The sequence below is a fragment of the Haematobia irritans genome, chromosome 1 (genome assembly GCF_050003625.1).
Source record: "Haematobia irritans isolate KBUSLIRL chromosome 1, ASM5000362v1, whole genome shotgun sequence".
Classification (NCBI taxonomy): domain Eukaryota; kingdom Metazoa; phylum Arthropoda; class Insecta; order Diptera; family Muscidae; genus Haematobia; species Haematobia irritans.
Window position 1 is genome coordinate 25138445 of NC_134397.1, and position 22123 is coordinate 25160567.

The 22123-nt window shown below is 27.0% G+C and overlaps 1 protein-coding gene across 8 annotated transcripts; it reads right to left on the minus strand.

Moving 5' to 3' along the window:
- Positions 1-1811: 1811 nt before the first annotated feature.
- Positions 1812-20774, minus strand: LOC142220459 (organic cation transporter protein). Of its 8 annotated transcripts, none has more exons than XM_075289622.1 (8): positions 20628-20774; positions 14606-15190; positions 9805-10067; positions 9592-9741; positions 6776-7211; positions 6367-6608; positions 2182-2455; positions 1812-2117 (listed from the first exon to the last, which is right to left on the minus strand). In XM_075289622.1, the coding sequence occupies exons 2-8, from the start codon at positions 14749-14751 to the stop codon at positions 1955-1957; spliced, it is 1674 nt and encodes a 557-aa protein (XP_075145737.1). In that variant the 5' UTR covers positions 14752-15190; positions 20628-20774; the 3' UTR covers positions 1812-1954. The 8 variants fall into 8 exon arrangements, with proteins under 8 accessions (XP_075145737.1, XP_075145736.1, XP_075145735.1 ...); XM_075289621.1 differs by having other exon boundaries at positions 20527-20771; XM_075289620.1 differs by having other exon boundaries at positions 20480-20771.
- Positions 20775-22123: the final 1349 nt, after the last annotated feature.

Here is a 22123-nt window from a genome sequence, read left to right on the forward strand (position 1 = left end):
TCAATTTTGCACCACTTCCGGATCCAAAAAGAACATTTTCATTACTTTTTTGGCGACGCTTTTTTTGCTGGGAAAGTAATGCACCTAATGCGTCATTGTGGTCATAAGCAAGTTTATTTATCAGCGTGTTTCGTGTTAGAGACAACTCACTGAAAAATTATAGTTTTCACTTACTCTTAACATAATAATGCGGACTTTAAAATTCGTTTGTCTTTAAGTATATTCATAAATTATATGATCGTGATCTATTTGAGTACAATATGTCGTACATACAGATATCATGATCTAGTCTTTAATTCATTATTTTTTATATACGCTGTTTAGTTTGTATGCAAAATGTGGCATAACATTATATTGTTCTTGTTAGTACATCTCCCTCTCCCTGTATGATCAGGCACGACGACATATGAGGACAATAGTTATTCCACAAAACAATATTAATTCCGGAACATTAATACATAAACTATTACAATGTGTATTTGAGACGGATATAAATTTCCATCATGAAATAAAAAAAAACGCTAAATACATTTAATGGCTTTGATTGAGAATAAAATAATTCTCTGTCATACTTAGTTGTTGAAGACCGATATCAATAATTGAAGATTGACTTCGGCAATAGACTTGAGTAAGAAGGATTAGAAGAATTCGTTCTGAACCAAAGCAATGGTAAAAACAGACAAGTTATAGAAAATTAAAATCAGGATTCATAGTGGTTTTACAAGCAGGGTTGCCACAGTTTGTAGAGTTCATCCAAAAATGGTAGATTTTTTACTGTTTGGTAGAATTGATTATGTTTTGGTAGATATTGCAAAATATTCGTATCCAGATACTCCACAAATTTTCTATGGAAATAAAATTTTGAAAAAATTTTCTATAGAAATAAAATTTTGACGAAATTTTCTATAGAAATAAAATTTTGACAAAAATTTCTAAATTTTGTCAATTTTTTTTTGGCAAAATTTTCTATAGAAATAAAATTTTGACAAAATTTTCTGTTGAAATAAAATTTTGACAAAAATTTCTATAGAAATAAATATTTGACAAAATTTTCAACAGTATTAAAATTTAGACAAAATTTTCTATAAAAATAAAATTTTGACAAAATTTTCTATAAAAATAAAATCTTAACAACATTTTCTATAAAAATAAAATCTCTCCAGTTTGGTATTCATTTTTCCATACACTGAAGTGTTTTTGTTTTTTTCTTCTGAGAAATGCAATTTTAGACAAACGAAATTGTCTTCTCAAATTTATCTCTATTGTGGGGAATCAATACAAAAATCCTTAAAAAAATATGAACATTTTTTCGATCCTCTTGATATTCAAATCACATCAATTTTGCTTAAAATGTCGTGATCGTGTAAAGTTGTAATCAATACCTAAAGGTAAATATTCGAGGATCTAAAGCAACACGGAATACTCAAATTTTGAAGAAGAATTTTTCAAGGTGATATTTTTAAACGATTTTTATACACCCAGAGAAGGAATATGATCACCTCAAACATGTTTTAAGAGCAAAATGTTATTTTTGGGTGGTGACCATGTAACATGGTTTTCGCAACCATGTTATTTTCTCGGAAATCATGTATCTGATTTCGGCAAGCAGGTTATATTTGACGAAAAAATAACATTTTAGTGACAAACATGTTACATGGTCACCATACAAAAATAACATTTTGCTCTTGAAACATGTTTGAGGTGATCATATTCCTTCTCTGCGTGTATAATCTCAGAATCATCACCTCCTTTACAAGCTGGTCTTACCTTTTTTGATGTTTTTATAACTAAACCAAACTAAAATGTATGTATTAATTTATTAGAGATTAATTTATTTAAATATATTTGTATATTTTCTTTTATGTCTTTGGTCAAAAAATGTCTGTCTAAATCTAAAAGCATATAGTACAACCTAAAGCTGTAAAAGATCCTATTTAAAAACTAAAATAAACAACTAAAAATAAGCACTGCCATCGTTACGATTATGGGGACCATTTGATGATGTTGATTTTGAGAGAGTGTCAGTAGATGAGGAATGTTTCTCCATAAAACTAAAAGTATACCAACGTTCATTTCTACCGAAATTTTCCCCATCAGTTAACGAGGTGGGAAGTGTCCTACAAAGGATAAAGAAAAAAAATTTTTTTGATATTAGCTTGGAAATTGGGGATCCCATAATACCTATTCAAAGTTTCCGGCAACAGCAGACATAAACCAGCGCCCACCAATGAAATCAGACCCAATATAATTTCCGGCAATGGTGGAAATAATTGTCGGGTATGTAGAATATAGGAACTAAAGAATGTAAAGGCATAACCCATGACATGTACAGCGGCTACTCCTTGTCCTCGCACACATGTAGGTATCAATTCTGTGGCATATTGAGCCCCAGAGTTGTAGGCCACCGTTACACCAAATCTACCAATAACCGATAAAGTTACAACCAAAGTGACACCTTTAAAAATAAAGAAATACAATTTGAAGTAAATAATTTTCGATTATATTTATTCCACTGAAGGCTTGAGCCTTTGCAGAGGTCCAACATTTTTGTCTAGGACTTTTACAAAATTTTTAATTTTTCATAAAAATGCAAAATTTTAAAACATACGCATAATCTTTAATTACTTTAAATATATATTTTCACCATTTCAAATCCGTTGCTTGAGCTCTTGCAGAAGTTCAAAATTTTTTCTAGAACATTTGTTTTTTTTTTTAATTTTAAATAAGTTTTGAAAGCGATGCATTTTCACATATTGACCAATTTGTGAATTTTTCAAAAATGGTGAATTTTAAAAATAAAAAAATTGAAAAAAATGGCATCCTTATGTGCATATACGTATAATTTTCAATTATTCTACACACTTGCATCTTTCCAAATCCGTGGCTTCAGTTCTGGTTGAAGTGCAAATTTTTATTTACTTTCACCACTTCGAAGTCGTGACTTGAGCTTTTTGCAGAAGTCCAAAATTTTTTCTAGAACATTTAAAAATTTTTTAAATTTTAAATAAGTTTCGAAAACGATGGATTTTCACATATTGATCAATTTGTGAAAATTTTGAATTTTTTCCAAAAATGGTAAGTTTTGAAAATAAAAAAATTAAAAAATGGCATCCGTGGCTTCAGTTTTTATAGAAGTGCCCTTTTTTAGAAAATTTTAAAAATTTTAATTTTTCCTTGGCCAATTTTTGGAAATGGTCGATTTTCAAAAACTAATAAATTTGGAAAAATTGTGAATTTTCACAACAAACTGCCAATCTAAAAAATTTTCATTTGGTAAAAAAACATTGGCGCTCTTATATTTTTTTTTCAAATCAATGACTTTAGCTCTTGTAGAGTCCAATAGCAAGCAAATTGTAAGCAAATTTGTCACAGTTGTAGAGTTCTACCAAAAAATTTGAAAAAAAATTAACAATTAACAAAAAATTTAACATTTTCTATAGAAATAAAATTTTGACAAAATTTTCCTAGAAATTAAATTTTAGCAAAATTTTCCACAAACATAAAATTTTGACAAAATTTTCCATAGAAATAATATTGTGACAAATTTTTCTGTAGAAATAAAATTTTGACAAAATTGTCCATAGAAATAAACTTTTTACAAAATTTTCTATAGGAATAAAATTTTGACAAAATTGTCCATAGAAATAAAATTTTTACATAATTTTCTATAGAAATAAAATGTTAACAGAATTTTCTATAGAAATAACATTTTGACAAAATTTTCTATAGAAATTAAATTTTGAAAAAAATTCCTATAGAAATAAAATTTTGACAAAGTTTTCTATAGAAATTAAATTTTGAAAAAAAAATTATATAAAAATTATATTTTAGCAAAATTTTCCATAAAAATAAAATTTGGACAAAATTTTCTCAGAAAAAAAATTTTAGCAAAATTTTCCACAAAAATAAAATTTTGACAAAATTTTCCATAGAAATAAAATGTTAGCAAAATTTTCCACAAAAATAAAATTTTGGCAAAATTTTCCATAGAAATAATATTGTGATAAATTTTTCTGTAGAAATAAAATTTTGACAACATTTTCCATCAAAATAATATTGTGACAAATTTTTCTGTACAAATAAAATTTTGACAAAATTTTTCTATAAATATAAAAATTTTCTATAGAAATAAAATTTTGACAAAATTTTCTATAGAAATAAAATTTTGACAAAATTTTCTATAGAAATAAAATTTTGACATAATTTTCTATAAAAAAAAAAATTTGACAAAATTTTCTATAGAAATAAAATGTTGACAAAATTTTCTATAGAAATAAAATTTTGACATAATTTTCTATAAAAATTTTATTTTAGCAACATTTTCCATAAAAATAAAATTTTAACAAAATTTTCTCAGAAATAAAATTTTGACAAAATTTTCTATAGAAATAAAATTTTGACAAAATTTTCTATAGATATAAAATTTTGACAAAATTTTCCATAGAAATAATATTGTGACAAATTTTTCTGTACAAATAAAATTTTGACAAAGTTTTTATAGAAATAAAATGTTGACAAAATTTTCTATAGAAATAAAATTGTGACAAAGTTTTCTATAGAAATAAAATTTTGACATAATTTTCTTAGAAATAAAATTTAGACAAAATTTTCTATAGAAATAATATTGTGACAAATTTTTCTATAGAAATAAAATTTTGACATAATTTTCTATATAAATTATATTTAAGCAAAATTTTCCATAAAAATAAAATTTGGACAAAATTTTCTCAGAAATAAAATTTTAGCAAAATTTTCCATAAAAATAAAATTTGGACAAAATTTTCTCAGAAATAAAATTTTAGCAAAATTTTTCTGTAGAAATAAAATTTTGACAACATTTTCCATCGAAATAATATTGTGACAAATTTTTCTGTACAAATAAAATTTTGACAAAATTTTTCTATAAAAATTTTCTATAGAAATAAAATTTTGACAAAATTTTCTATAGAAATAAAATTTTGACAAAATTTTCTATAGAAATAAAATGTTGACAAAATTTTCTATAGAAATAAAATTTTGACATAATTTTCTATAAAAATTTTATTTTAGCAACATTTTCCATAAAAATAAAATTTTAACAAAATTTTCTCAGAAATAAAATTTTGACAAAATTTTCTATAGAAATACAATTTTGACATAATTTTCTATAGAAATAAAATTTTGACATAATTTTCTATAAAAATAAAACTTTAGCAAAATTTTCTATAGAAATAAAATTTTGACAAAATTTTCTATAGAAATAAAATTTTGACAAAGTTTTCTATAGAAATAAAATGTTGACATAATTTTCTATAGAAATAAAATTTTGACAAAATTTTCTATAGAAATAAAATTTTGACAAATTTTTCTATAGAAATAAAATTTTGACATAATTTTCTATATAAATTATACTTAAGCAAAATTTTCCATAAAGATAAAATTTTGACAAAATTTTCTATAGAAATAATATTGTGACAAATTTTTCTGTAGAAATAAAATTTTGACAAAATTTTCTATAGAATAAAATTTGACAAAATTTTCTATAGAAATAATACTGTGAAATTTTTTTTTGTAGAAATAAAATTTTGACAAAGTTTTCTTTAGAAATAAAATTTTGGCATAATTTTCTATAAAAATTATATTTTAGCAAAATTATATTTTTGCAAAAGAAATAAAATTTTAGCAAAATTTTCCATAGAAATAGTATTGTGACATTTTTTTCTGTAGAAATAAAATTTTGTCAACATTTTCCATAGAAATAATATTGTGACAAATTTTTCTGTACAAATAACATTTTGACAAAATTTTTATAGAAATAAAATGTTGACAAAATTTTCTATAGAAATAAAATTTTGACAAAGTTTTCTATAGAAATAAAATGTTGACATAATTTTCTATAGAAATAAAATTTTGACAAAATTTTCTATAGAAACAATATGGTGACAAATTTTTCTATAGAAATAAAATTTTGACATAATTTTCTATATAAATTATATTTAAGCAAAATTTTCCATAAAGATAAAATTTTGACAAAATTTCTATAGAAATAATATTGTGACAAATTTTTCTGTAGAAATAAAATTTTGACACAATTTTCTATAGAAATAAAATTTTGACAAAATTTAGAAAATAGTAAATTTTTCTTAAAAATTATCGATTTTCAAAAAATTTATGAATTTGGGAAAATTGTGAATTTTTAGCAGAAGTCGAAAGCTTGTTCGATTTTCTTGAAATCATTTACAAAGTGGGATGAAAATAAATCACCATTTTACTTATAATTAATCTATACAATTATCTTTCATACTTTAAGATTACTTATTTATTTTTTTACTTTATTAATTAATTTTATTCTTAATTTTTATTTTTTAATTTTTCTTATACACTTACTTTGACCGATTGAACCTTCCGCTTTGCAAAAGAGTAAAGCTCCTGTTGTGGATATGAATATGCCACTCAGTAGCAAAGACATTGATGCCATGGCTTTGCGACCGATACGATCTTGCAGAGCAATTAGAAGCAAACAGGCTGGCAAGATAGTTGTGGCACTCAATGAAAACATGACAAATGGGGAAATGCCAAGACCTTGCACATTTCGTGAGACCGCATCATAGCACAATGTGATCACCATTCTAAATAGGGAGTGGAAAGGGGATGGTGGGGCATTAGTATCTGTTTACAAACGATGGAAGATCAACATCGACATAATTGCACATTAATAACAGCTCATTAACAAAATTCAACCAAAAAAACAAAAATCATTTTTGCCCAAAATCCTCATATGCGGACATTTACTTACGATTTGAAAAATAATATCAAAGTATTACGCCTCAGACGTGGTGATGCAAATAATCCCAATAGATTTGGTTTAGCTTGGGTACTTGAGGTGTCTTTTTGATGGTGTAATTCCTGCCTATGGCTGCGCTTGCACTCCTCAATGAATTCATGGTAGATTTGTTCATCCACAACTTTGCCATTTATTTTGGCCACACGTTTCAAACAGTTCACGGCTTTATCGTATTTTTGTTTCGATATTAACCATTGAGCGCTTTCAGGTACAATGAAATAGAATAATGGTACCATGACAAAGGGTATAGAGGTTGCTAGCAAGAAACCTCGCCATGATTGCATCCAAACAGCTATCCAGGGTGCGGCCATGGAACCAAGACAATAGAAAAATCCAATACAGATACTTAGACCAATGGTGCGTAGTGAGGGACGTAGATATTCCATAACTGCAAGAGAGGAAGATAATTTCAATTAATTCCGTGAGCAAATAAATTATCCTTTACACATTAATTTTTAAAGTTGTCATCCTGTGTCATATAGAAAAACTCCATTAGATTTGTGTTTTAATATTAAGCAAATGTTAAATTTGTGTTAATCTAAAAATAATTATTTCTTAATTTTATCAGAGCACAGAAAAAATTTCAAGAACATTTTTTCCAATAAAAGTCTTAATTGAATTTTAAAAAAATATTTAATTAAAAATTTAATTTACTCAAAAAATTTTTTTAATTGAAACAAAAAAATCAATCACAAAAATTAATAGTACACTGAAAAAAAAATTGTCGTGAGGTCAAAGATTTCATGTCTTTAAAATACAAATGCACATTTTGCTTAGCATAGAAGACGTATTTCTCTAATACAAAGTTTTTTTCCTTGTCCAAAAGTCGATAAACTTTTCAATGAAGTCGTGTTCTCTTTATAGTTAAGTGATTTTACTTAAATATGGGTATCATAATTTAAAAGAAAAAATGTTTGGGCTAAAGCCAACATGACTTTAATAATTCAGAAAAATTCTTTAAATTCACTGAAATTGTCTTTAAATTTGTTGTCTTTTTGCATCTTGACTACAAAGCAAAAAACCGTTCAAAAATAGGACATGTTTTTCAACACATTATTTTAAAGACGTTTCTTACTTGAAACATAGCATAATTTCTACTGGAAGTCGATTCTTAATTTGGGAAATAAAGTTGTCGCTAACTCGTTTTTAAAGGACTTTAATAGCATATGAAGAAAAAAAGCTGGAAAAATGAAAAATTAAAATTTGCTTCCTAGAAGCAAGTACACAAAACCCAAATTTAAAATAGAATTGTGTCTTAAAATTATCCTTACTATTATTCTCCGCTTCTTTGGCTCGGAATCAATGCCAAAATTTTTAAAGTAAAGACAAAATCTTTGGAACCGGGCATGCTTTTTTTCAGTGTATCATATGTATCATTTTATTTATTAGTGCAGCCGGCCCTCATGGGAGCACTTTTTTATCACCGTTATCTTTCGTTCTATCATACTTATTCTTAGAGGTGCCGCTGCATATTTGTAGGGGCTTCTGTTAAATTTAATTATACCCTGCGCCTCACTGTGGCACAGGGTAATAAATATAAGTTCGTGCATATGTATGAAAACCCAGATGGAGACGAGATAGACATATGGTGTCTTTGGCAATATTGTTCAGGACCGGCCGATTTAGCCATGTCCTTCTGTCTGTGAACACATTTTTGTGATCAAAGTCTAGGTCGCACTTTTAGTCCAATCGACTTCAAATTTGTGTTTTGGGTCAGAATATAACTCTATTGATTTTGGAATAAATCGGTTCAGTTTTAGATATAGCTCCTATATACATCTTTCGCCCGATATCTACTAATATGGTCCCAGAAGCCAGAATTTCAGCCTGATTTACTTTAGATTTTGCACAAGGAGTGCAATTAATAGTGTCGTACAGTGTCCCGAATTTGGTTGAAATCGGTTCAGATTTAGATATAACTCCCATATATATGTTTCACCCGATATGCACTTATATGGTCCCAGTAGCCTGGGATTAGAATTACCGTTCTGTATACGCATTCCACTTTTGGTTTAAATCGGATGAGATTTAGACATAGATCCCATATATATCCTTCGTCCGATTTACACTCATATAACCACCGATGCCAAAGTTCGATTTTCGTGAAACTTTTCATAGGGAGTATGAAAGGCTTACTGTTTTAAATTTTGATTACAAAGAAGCAAGTAAATTCAGATATTCTAATCAAATGTTCTGCTCTGTGCTCATCGACTATAATCTTAAAATTCAAGTCAAAGTTAGGCCGACGGTGCCCATCACGCTCGTCTCATTGTTTCTGCTTGGAAGTTTGGCCTCATCTGGACAATAACGTTTACACCTTAGCACGAGAAAGAGCTCCAAAATGATTCACATATAAGCCACAAAATTATCCACGAGAGCCCAGCATTTAATATCATATATACACCTACAGTTTCAGATACATCAGACAGAAATCGAAATCGTTTTATTCAAATCGTTTACATAAATCTATATTCACTTTGCATAAACTACAACTGTTTATATTTTTTAGCGAAATCCAAATTAATATAAACAGAATGTATAATATATTTAAACCTAAAGATAAACTCTTGACATATGTATGACATTGCAACGAAAAAGAAATGATATAAGCTTCAGTGACCGCACAGAATTAAATATTCTGATGCTGAATTTAAGCAGAAAAAAATTGTAAATATTTTGGTGACGTAGAGAAATGTCTGATAACTGATTGGAAAAGTTATATACACAGTATGGGGCATATAGTTAAGCCCTCCTGCTTCTATACTCACCCAATATATACATCATAACAAAATTACTATCCGTTGCCAAGCCAGAAATAAATCGGAATATGGAAAATGATATCAAGTCAGTACCAAATATGGTTAAAACATTTCCCACCATAGCAACCATATTTGCTGCAATCAAAATGGGTAAACGGCCTAAAAGAGACACGTAGTTTTTCGTTAATTTCATTTTTCCCAACTGAGAAATTTTACACTTACCCACTATATCAGCTAATACCCCAAATAGCAAACTTCCCACTACGGATCCAACGAAGAACATACTTTGACCCAAAGTCAATTTCCATGCATCATCACATATCCAATTTAATTCACTGGTTAAACTTTCATAGCCCATATACAAATCATAGTCAAATCTACTACAAGTACTTGTGGGATCACTGCGATTTGCCAAGCAGGATGATTCCATCGACTTGGGTGTTGCTGTGGCTGAGACATCAAGAGCAGCCAGATCATTGGCACACCTGAAAAGAACGGATATGAAGTATTAAAGCGGATTTTTTTTTGATGGATATCTGAACGGGGATGAGAGGAGTACCAGCTGAATTGCTTTGTTATAAATTCACAGATGCCATGGAAGGAGCTCCTGAGGTGATTTCAAGTTTTCTACTTTTTCATTAATTCGTTTTTAGTACATTACTTTTCGTAAATTTGGATCCCGAATCCCTTTAAAATTACGGATACGATATATTTTGACAAAATTTTCTATAGAAATAAAATTTTAACAAACTTTTCTATAGAAATAAAATTTTGACAAAATTTTCTATAGAAATAAAATTTTGACAAAATTTTCTATAGAAATAATATTTTGACAAGATTTCGTATAAAAATAAAAGTTTGATAAAATTGTGTATAGAAATAAATTTTTGGCAAAATTTTCTATAGAAATAAAATTTTGACAAAATTTTCTATAGAAATAAAATTTTGACACAATTTTCTATAGAAATAAAATTTTGACCAAATATTCTATAGGAATAAAATTTTGACAAAAAATTTTCTATATAAAAAAAATTTTGACAAAATGTTCTACAGAAATATAAATTTAACACAATTTTCTATATAAATACAATTTTGACAAAATTTTCTGTTGAAATAAAATTTTTTCTATAGAAACAAAATGTTGACAAAAGTTTCTATAGAAATAAAATGTTGACAAAATTTTCTATAGAAATAAAATGTTGACAAAATTTTCCATAGAAATAAAATTTTGAAAAACTGTTCTATAGAAATAAAATTTTGACAAAATTTTCTATAGAAATAAAATTCTGACAAAATTTTCTAAAGAAAAAAAATTGACAATATTTTCTATAGAATTAAAATTTTGGCAAAATGTTCTCTAGAAATAACATTTTAACAAAATTTTCTATAGAAATAAAATTTTGACAAAATTGTGTATAGAAATAAACTTTTGGCAATATTTTCTATAGAAATAAAATGTTGACAAAATTATGTATAGAAAAAAAACATTACAAAAAATTCTATAGAAATAAAATTTTGACAAAATTTTGTATAGAAATAAAATTTTGAGAAAATTTTCTATAGAAATAAAATTTTGACAAAATTTTCTGTAGAAATAAATTTTGGCAAAATTTTCTATAGAAATAAAATTTTAACAAAATCTTCCATAGAAATAAAATTTTGACAAAATTTCCTATAGAAATACAATTTTGACAAAATTTTCTATAGAAATAAAATGTTGACAAAATTTTCTATAGAAATAAAATTTTGACACAATTTTCTATAGAAATAAAATTTTGGCAAAATTTCCTATAGAAATAACATTTTGACAAAATTTTCTATAGAAATAAAATTTTAACAAAATTGTGTATAGAAATAAAAGTTTGGCAAAATTTTCTATAGAAATAAAATTTTGACAAAATTTTCGATAGAAATAAAATTTTGACAAAACTGTGTATAGAAATAAAATTTTGACAAAATATTCTATAGAAATAAATTTTTGAAAAAATTTTCTATAGAAATAAAATTTTGACAAAATTTTCTATAGAAATAAAATTTTGATAAAATTTTCTGTAGAAATAAAATGTTGACAAAATTTTCTATAGAAATAAAATTTTGACAAAATATTCTATAGAAATAAAATTTTGACAAAATTTTTTATATAAATAAACATTTGAAAAAATTTTCTATAGAAATAAAATTTTGACAAAATTTTCTATAGAAATAAAATTTTGACAAAATTTTCTATAGAAATAAAATTTTGACAAAATTTTCTATAGAAATAAAATTTTGATAAAATTTTCTATAGAAATAAAATTTTGACAAAATTTTTTATATAAATAAACATTTGAAAAAATTTTCTATAGAAATAAAATTTTGACAAAATTTTCTATAGAAATAAAATTTTGACAAAATTTTCTATAGAAATAAAATTTTGACAAAATTTTCTATAGAAATAAAATTTTGATAAAATTTTCTGTAGAAATAAAATGTTGACAAAATTTTCTATAGAAATAAAATTTTGACAAAATTTTCTATAGAAATAAAATTTTGACAAAATGTTCTATAAAAATAAAATTTTGACAAAATTTTTTATATAAATAAACATTTGAAAAAATTGTCTATAGAAATAAAATTTTGACAAAATTTTCTATAGAAATAAAATTCTGACAAAATTTTCTATAGAAATGATATTTTGACAAAATTTTCTATAGAAATAAAATTTTGGCAAAATTTTCTATAGAAATAAAATTTTAACAAAATTTTCTATGGAAATAAAATTTTGACAAAATTTTCTATAGAAATAAAATTTTGACAAAATTTTCTATAGAAATAAAATATTGACAAAATTTTCTATAGAAATACAATTTTGACAAAATTTTCTATAGAAATAAAATTTTGACAAAATTTTCTATAGAAATAAAATGTTGACAAAATTTTCTATAGAAATAAAATTTTGACAAAATTTTTTATATAGATAAACATTTGAAAAAATTTTCTATAGAAATAAAATTTTGACAAAATTTTCTATAGAAATAAAATTTTGACAAAATTTTCTATAGAAATAAAATTTTGACAAAATATTCTATAGAAATAAAATTTTGACAAAATTTTTTATATAAATAAACATTTGAAAAAATTTTCTATAGAAATAAAATTTTGACAAAATTTTCTATAGAAATAAAATTTTGACAAAATTTTCTATAGAAAAAAATTTTGACAAAATTTTCTATAGAAATAAAATGTTGACAAAATTTTCTATAGAAATAAAATTTTGACGAAACTTTGTATAGAAATAAAATTTTGAGAAAATTTCCTATAGAAATAAAATTTTGACAAAATTTTCTATAGAAATAAAATTTTGACAAAATTTTCTATAGAAAAAAATTTTGACAAGATTTTCTATAGAAATAAAATTTCGACAAAATATTCTATAGAAATAAAATTTTGACAAAATGTTCTACAGAAATATAAATTTACAAAATTTTCTATATAAATGCAATTTTGACAAAATTTTCTATAGAAAAAAAAATTTGACAAAATTTTCTATATAAATAAAATTTTGACCAAATGTTCTACAGAAATATAAATTTAACAAAATTTTCTATATAAATACAATTTTGACAAAATTTTCTGTAGAAAAACAATTTTTTCTATAGAAACAAATTTTTGACAAAAGTTTCCGTAGAAATAAAATGTTGACAAAATTTTTTATAGAAATACAATTTTGAAAAAATTTTCTATAGAAATACAATTTTGACAAAATTTTCTATTTCTGTTATTATAATTCGAAATCTTAATCTTATTGCAGCTCGCAAACTAATAAAACCAAAAAAATATATTATTTTTTTCTATTTTCAAATTATTAATAATTTTCTACAGCAAAGCCTTGTGCCATATAAAAATTTGTTGACAGTTAATCGAAGGATTTTATATTGTAAAAGTAAGCTTAATATTTTCTTTAACTTTTTTGTATATGGAGGTATTTCTTTACGTTTTTTTTTCATAAAACCTTGTCAACAATTTATTGGGTATTTTTGTGAGTAATTTCAATTTGAACTGGGGACGCTTTGTCCTAATTTGGGAACAAAAGTCAGACAAATGCTGGCAACTCTGACCACGAATACTCATAAAGACAAGGAGAACTTCTCTCATATTAATAAGTTGCAATGTTAATGCAGTTTTTTTTGGTATGACAATTTTTTTTTGTTATATTTTTTCAATTTTTTAATTATTGCCGATTTTCTACAGCAGAACCTATTTCTTTATTTTTTAATAAAATTTTGTCAACAATTTATTTGGTATTTTTTGTGAGGAATTTTAATTTAAATTGGGAATTTTTAAGGATCAAAGCGTCCTAATTTGAAGACAAAAGCCAGACAAATACTGGCAACACCGACCACGAATACCCATAGGTTGGGTTAGGTGGCAGCCCGATGTATCAGGCTCACTTAGACTATTCAGACCATTGTAATACCACATTGGTTAACTTCTCTCTTATCACTGAGTGCTGCCCGATTCCATGTTAAGCTCAATGGCAAGGGACCTCATCTTTATAGCCGAGTCCGAACGGCGTTCCACATTGCAGTGAAACCACTTAGTGAAGCTTTGAAACCCCCAGAAATGTCACCAGCATTACTGAGGTGGGATAATCCACCACTGGAAACCTTTTTGGTGTTCGGTCGAAGCAGGAATCGAACCCACGACCTTGTGTATGCAAGGCGGGCATGCTAACCATTGCACCACGGTGGCTCCTCCGAATACCCATAAGGGACATGGAGAATTGCTCTTATATTAGTAAGTTGCAATGGCAATACAATATTGTTTTATTATAATTTGGCAAAAACTAAAACCGTTTGCCCCCCTGGACTTATACCTCACTCACTTTACTCTACCAAAATCCATTTCAACTGTCATTTGCCTTATAAAAAAGGCATTTCAAATCCAGTTTTACTCGATTTCGAGCCTAATGTGAATGGTCTATTAAATAATTCCTACAATGTAAACATCCCATTAAGAGAAAACACACCCCATGCTCACTTACCAATACTTAGGCACAAAACTAATAATCGTTTGTGAGTAATAATGCATAGCCGAGAGTAGATTGATGACGCAAAACAATAACAACATGATTGCCTGCAGACGATGACGATCGCCGCATTTTTCGAGTATCTTATCAAGTTCCAACATTTTTGTTTATTCTCAGCTTGTGTACAGCAGTGTGGGTGATTGCCCCACTGTTTCATAAAATATTCGTACACTGGGTCCGGTCAATGGCTGCCGGCTGATTGTAGATATGTAGATTTGTGATGTCACTGTCGCGATTAGCACGCTTCTTTTGAAAAAACGTCACTGGTTCTTCCCTTCTCAAAGATGCCACGATGCCAAATGTTTATCACAGCTATAGAGGGGGTTGTCTTATTGTTTTTGTTTTGATTTGTTTACAGTTCAATGGCAGAATTGTTTGAATTTTATTTATTTACTTTTTAATTAATTTTTTTTATGTATGATTTGTGCAATGATTTGTTTTTTTTTTGTTGTCAATTTATTATTAATTTTTTTTTGTTTACATTTTCTTTATAAATCACATCAGTATGATTACACTTCTAGTGTTTCGTCGGTATTGTTACTGTTATTGAGTTAATTATAATTTTACTCATAAAAATCATGTGAGATGAATTTATTTTTATCAGGGGTTATGGGTATAAGGGGTTATTAAGTAATGTGGGCGTATGAAAAATAATTGTGAAAATTGTTTAGGAATTATATTAATTTTATGCATTTGTTGTATACAAATAGCGGATTTTTTTTTGTAAGGAGTGACTATCAATTATCTTTCTTTTTATAGTCGTCACTATAGAATGGGGAATATAATAAGCTATGGCAATAGCGTTTGTAACACACCGTAATATCAGTTTCAGGTCGAGATCAAGATGAAATTATAAGACGATCTAGCAATGTGCATCTGTCTAAGTGTATATGGGGCAAAAGATAAATATACCTATAAATAAACTACAAAAAATGAACTTTATTGTAACTTCTACAAATTCTCTAGACCTATACAGAAAAAAATTTCACGAAAAATTTTCCAATTAAAGTCTTATAAAAACAATAAATTTAAAATTTAATTATACAAGATTATTTAGTTTATCGAAATTTTTATACCCTCCACCATAGGATGGGGGGTATATGAACTTTGTCATTCGGTTTGTAACACATCGAAATATTGCTCTAAGACCCCACAAAGTATATACATTCTGGGTCGTGGTGAAATTCTGAGTCGATCTGAGCATGTCCGTCCGTCCGTCCGTCTGTTGAAATCACGCTAACTTCCGAACGAAACAAGCTATCGACTTGAAACTTGGCACAAGTAGTTGTTATTGATGTAGGTCGGATGGTATTGCAAATGGGCCATATCGGTCCACTTTTACATATAGCCCCCATATAAACGGACCCCCAAATTTGGCTTGCGAGGCCTCTAAGAGAAGCAAATTTCATCCGATCCGGCTGAAATTTGGTACATGGTGTTAGTATATGGCCTCTAACAAGAACGCAAAAATTGGTTCACATCGGTCCATAATTATATATAGCCCCCATATAAACCGATCCCCCGATTTGGCTTGCGGGGCCTCTAAGAGAAGCAAATTTCATCCGATCCGGCTGAAATTCGGTACATGGTGTTAGTATATGGTTTCTAACAACCATGCAAAAATTGGTCCACATCGGTCCATAATTATATATAGCCCCCATATAAACCGATCCCCCGATTTGGCTTGCGGGGCCTCTAAGAGAAGTAAATTTCATCCGATCCGGCTGAAATTCGGTACATGGTGTTAGTATATGGTTTCTAACAACCATGCAAAAATTGGTCTACATCGGTCCATAATTATATATAGCCCCCATATAAACCGATCCCCCGATTTGGCTTGCGGAGCCTCTAAGAGAAACAAATTTCATCCGATTCGGCTGAAATTTGGTACATGATGTTAGTATATGGTCTCTAATGACCATGCAAAAATTGGTCCATATCGGTCCATAATTATATATAGCCTCCATATAAACCGATCCCGAGATTTGGTTTTGGAGCCTCTTGGAGGAGCAAATTTTATCCGAGTGAGTTGAAATATGTGGATGACAGTCTTTCGTAGAAGTTTCTACGCAATCCATGGTGGAGGGTACATAATATTCGGCCTGGCCGAACTTACGGCCGTATATACTCGTTTGGAGAAAGTTTCCTTTACCCTAATGATTTTTTGCGTACGTTAGTTAAATAAACAAAAATAATTTTGGCTTTAGTAATTGGCTTTAGTGAAATAGAAATTTCACTTTTTTTAGTGTATATTATTAAAATTTAAAAAGTAAAAAGTAAATCGAATCAAAATTACGATTACAAAAATGATTGCACATATCCGCCCAAAGACTGACGGATTGAGGGACGTAACTAAATCGAGTCAGGACGTGACTCTGAATATTTTAAGCACAAACACCATAAGTCTCGTTTCTCACATCTCAAAAAAAGATAATAAAATTTGTTTAGAAACAAAAAACGTGACTCGGAGTAATATGGAATAGATCAATATTACACAAAAACCTTGACTTGGATCTAATAATTTTGATTTTCACAAAGCCTTTAAAGAAAACCTAAAGAAAAAATCGTACTTCTAAGAAGACCTTAATGAAGAAAGATAAATTGTAAATTTGAGTATCGGAAATTTAATGAAAACACATTTGAAGGGAAATTTTTAAACTTCTGAAAATGTTTTTATTTAAATTTAGCACATGAATCTTTGAAATTTACATTCCTCCTTTAATGCCATATGTAACATATTTGATGTAAGGCAAATTTTCTATAAAATATAAAGTATTGTTTTAAATTAACTGAAAAATGAAATCTTTGGATTAATGATAAAAAATTTTATAAATAGATTCCATTTTTTTTATTAAGAAAAATTTTTTTTACTTTGACTTAGTTATAATTTGTTTTTTGTAACTGACATTTACTTGTACACAAAGAGAATGAAATTTCGATAAATTAGATCGGTGTTCTATTTTTTGTTTTAAGTAGCCTATATTTAAAGCTAATTAGTTTACTAAAAATTTTCTTTATTTTAAAGAAACACAATTGGTGCTTAACGGCTAGCAAGTAATATCAAAATTCTTAAGGGAAAGTCAAAATCAATGGATGCAACTAAACTTTTAGAGTGTTCTAGATAACTCTAATTTTAAAAAATTATCATTTTCATTATTTTTGGTATCTCATAAAAATTCTACGATTTTCCGAATTTGAGATCTTTAAATTTTTTCCATTTTTTCTATTTTTTTATTTTGCATACGAATCTTTGAAATTTATGTTCCTCCTTTAATGCCATATATAGATGATGTAAGGCAAAATTTCCATAAAATATAAAATAATTTTTAAATTAACTAAAAAAATTAATCTTTGAAATAATGGCAAAAAAGCTGAAAGAAGAGGCTTAAATTTATTTTAAGTATATTGAATTCAAAGATTCAAAAGTTTTTTTTTGCAACTAAACTTTTTGAGTTTTCTATTTATTTTAAAATATTATAATTTTAATTATTTTTTTTATATTTCTTAAAAATTCTACGATTTTCCCAGTTTGACATTTTTATTATTAGTTTTTTTTTTCTTTTTTTAATGTTTTTCTTTTATTTTAGCACACGATTCTTTGAAATTTACGTCCATCCTTTAATGTCATATGGATTTGATGTAAGACAAATTTTCCATAAAATATGAAATATTTTTTAAATTAAATTAAATCTTTAGAGTTCAGATAAAATAAAACTTCAAATATAAGCCAAAATCTATTTTGAATTCCAAGATTCCAAAAAAAAATTATTTTAAATTAAGAAAACCTTTTTTTTTACTTTGACGTAGTAACAATTTGTTTTTTGTTTTAAATAATTTTTATTAGTTTATTCTAAAAATGTTTTTCTCTATATTTTTTGCACACCAGTCTTTGAAATTTACGGTCCTCCTTTAATGGCATATGTATTTGATGTAAGACAAATTTTCCATAAAATATGAAATATTCTTTAAATTAACAAAAAAATTAAATTTTGCGTAAAATATAAAATATTCTTTAAATTAACTAAAAACTTCAATGTGTGGATTAATGTTAAAAAAAAACTTTAAATATAGGCTAAGATCTATTTTGTGTATTTTGAATTCAAAGATTCAAAAGTTTTTTTTTTGTAAATTAAGAAAACATTTTTTTACTTTGACGTAATTATATTATATTTTTATACCCTCCACCATTGCTCTAAGACCCAATAAAGTATATATATATTCTGGGTCGAGGTGAAATTCTAAGTCCATCTGAGCATGTCCGTCCGTCCGCCCGTCTTTTGAAATCACGCTAACTTCCGAACAAAACAAGCTATCGACTTGAAACTTGGCACTAGTAGTTGTTATTGATGTAGGTCGGATGTTATTGCACATGGGCCATATCGGTCCACTTTTACGTATAGCCCCAAATTTCACAACCCAAGTAATTCGATTGTGGATGACAGTCTTTAGTACAAGTTTCTATGCAATTCATGGTGGAGGGTACATAAGATTCGGCATGGCCGAACTTACGGCCGTATATACTTGTTCTTAACTGACCTTTACTTGTACAAAAAGAGAATGAAAATTCGATAAATTAGATCTATGTTCTATTTTTAATTTTAAGGAGCCTAGATTTAAAGCTATTTAGATTTAAAGCAATTCTAACAATTTTCTTTATTTTATAGAAACACTATCCTCGGCTAAGAATTAATACCAAAAACTTTCGATGCAACTCAACTTTTTGAGTGTTCTAGATAACTCAAATTTTAAATTATTATTATTTTCTTTATTTTGTAAAAATTTTTATGATTTTCCAAATTTGATATCTTTGTATTTTTTTATTTTTTTTTCTTCAATATTTCACAATTTTCTTTAATTGCTCATCAAATTGCTAAATATTGAAGATAGACCTAAAAAAAGAATACATAGATCTCAAACTGGAAAAAACTTTAAATTTTTTAGTTATGAAAATATTTTTTTATTTCAATGATAAGCCTCATGAAATACTTCGCATATATGACAAGCGAAAATTTTACACTTCACAAATTTTTTTCAAAAATTTTAAAGTATCGAATTTTTGATTACACTAACGATTATTGGGATTTGAAAATATTTTTTAGCATTTTGTTATTCAATTTATCTAATATTGTCACTCACGACTACAATCTGTTAGATAATTCTAATTCTCAATTATTATTAATTTTTTTATTCACAATGACTATAATAATTTTGCCCATATTGCTGGATGACGAGACAGATTCTTCTTTATTATATTTTAATAGAGATAAACACCTCAGCTATTACATCTTTTCAATAGCGGACAATGCTTTATTACAACACTTAAATCGGGTATTCTATTAATTTTGTTAATTATATTAAAGGAATAATTATTTTTTCGACGTAATTCATCACATTTCTAAATATGTTAAAAAATCGTTTTTTTTTTCCTTTACACTTCACAACTATCACTTTAAGGGTTGTTTATCTCTTTTATATTCATTTAATTTTTGAATTTTTAAATATATCCGTTGAGAAAATCACCACCATCACCACTAAGGCAAGTAATGTTGCGAATGCCACGATCTGTAACAGAATGAATCCATCTTCAGTTGAGAGAAATATGCGATACAAATAAAATGAGCAAGCGATTGTAAAGAATTGCTATCCATTTGTAATTTTTGGGGGGTGGTTGGTGAAATAAAACCAAAAACATTCTTTCTTTTACAATACAAACAAAAAAAAATAAACACAATGGCAAATATAATAAATAAACATAAATAAATTGTTTAATTTCACTAGGCTTATAAACAAAGAAAAACCGAAGAATACAAAACATTTAAAAACACTTGCATTTGTTTTTAGATACGAAAAACACAGATCTACTTGGAAAAACATACGCGAAGAGTTAAAAATGTTTTGCTAAAAAAAGAGGGCTGGGAAGGTCATATTTTGTTTGATTTTGAAAATTTTTTTCTCTATGACCATCAAGTTCATTCACATTTTCATTGTAATTTCTTTTAGATGTAGATTCGTATTTTTCCCAAATATCAACCCCATTGTATTTGCTGCCGCCACCACCACTGATATCCGATTTGTTTCTTGAATGAGTTTCGGTATCGAACTGATTGCGAAGATTGTTAACCCTGTTCAGTTTCTATTGGAAATTTTGTGATTATTTGTCATCTCATGGATTCGAAATTATAGTTTTTTTAATGTGGCTGCTGTTTTGCTTGATTTTAGTATTAAATAAAGGTGAAATTTTTAATGAATGATTTGTAGCCGCGCAAAAATCCATAGCAAAAAAAAACACATTTTGTTAATAAAACTAAAACAGATACACGCGATTTTTATCAGCATATTTTTTAGATGCGAGAAAAAGTGCAGCACAACCCAATGCATATACGATACATATCGGGTCTTTGTTACACTACACTGTTTCCCATGTAAAACGTGTAATGTAGTTGACGATTACAATATAATATCGGAGTTTTAGGAAGCAGTTCAAATATTGCAGTATTTTTGTGATATTCAGTTTCATCGGTCGCTTCTACCAGTTTCAGCCTAACACAAAAAAAATTACATCAGTTTTGCGACTGATACGAAATTCCTAAGGAAAAAATGGTACACCACAGGTTTTCTTATCTTCACTAAAGAAAAGTCTACTTGGAACAAAAGATATTGGATTTCCGTTAAGGATTTTTGGTATTGATTCTGAGTCAAATACAGAGAAAAAACAAACATATGCACTAACTTATAATACCATGTTCCACATTGTGTCATAGGGTATAAATATGACGAAAATAGTTTCAATTTTGGGATTATTCGTTTGGCTTGAGGTCATGGACTAATGAAAAATGCTGGTGTTGTAGTTTTTCATTACTTTTATATTGAAATGTTGCTGTTCTTGGATATTTCGATACACCATCGGTGATCATCTTCAGCGAGATATTATATTTTACAAAGTTATGGACTTTCTCCTTACAAAGCACATGTCGAATTAAAATATGAATTGATACAATTAACTTTTTAATCAAATTAAATTTCTAATTAAATTACTTATCCCAATTAATATTTCAATTAAATAAAAAAATATATCCAGCTAAAATTTAATTTGAATTTAAACGAATTTGTTCGGGAGTAATTAATTTCTATATCTATACTATTCATTGCTTCATTAAAGAAAATTAATTATTAAAAAAACAACAAATATATACGGCCGTTAGTTCGGCTAGGCCGAATCTTTTGTACCCTCCACCATGGATTGCATACAAACTTCTACTAAAGTCTATCATCCACAATCGAATTAATTGGATTGCGGTAACACTTGCCGATGGCAAGGTATCTTTAAACTTCTTAACACCGTCTTCTAAAATGTAAGTTAGTCCATACGGGGTATATATTAAACAAAAAATTCAGTTTGACAAAATTTTCTATAGAAATAAAATTTTGACAAAATTTTGTAAAGAAATAAAATTATGACAAAATTTTCTATAG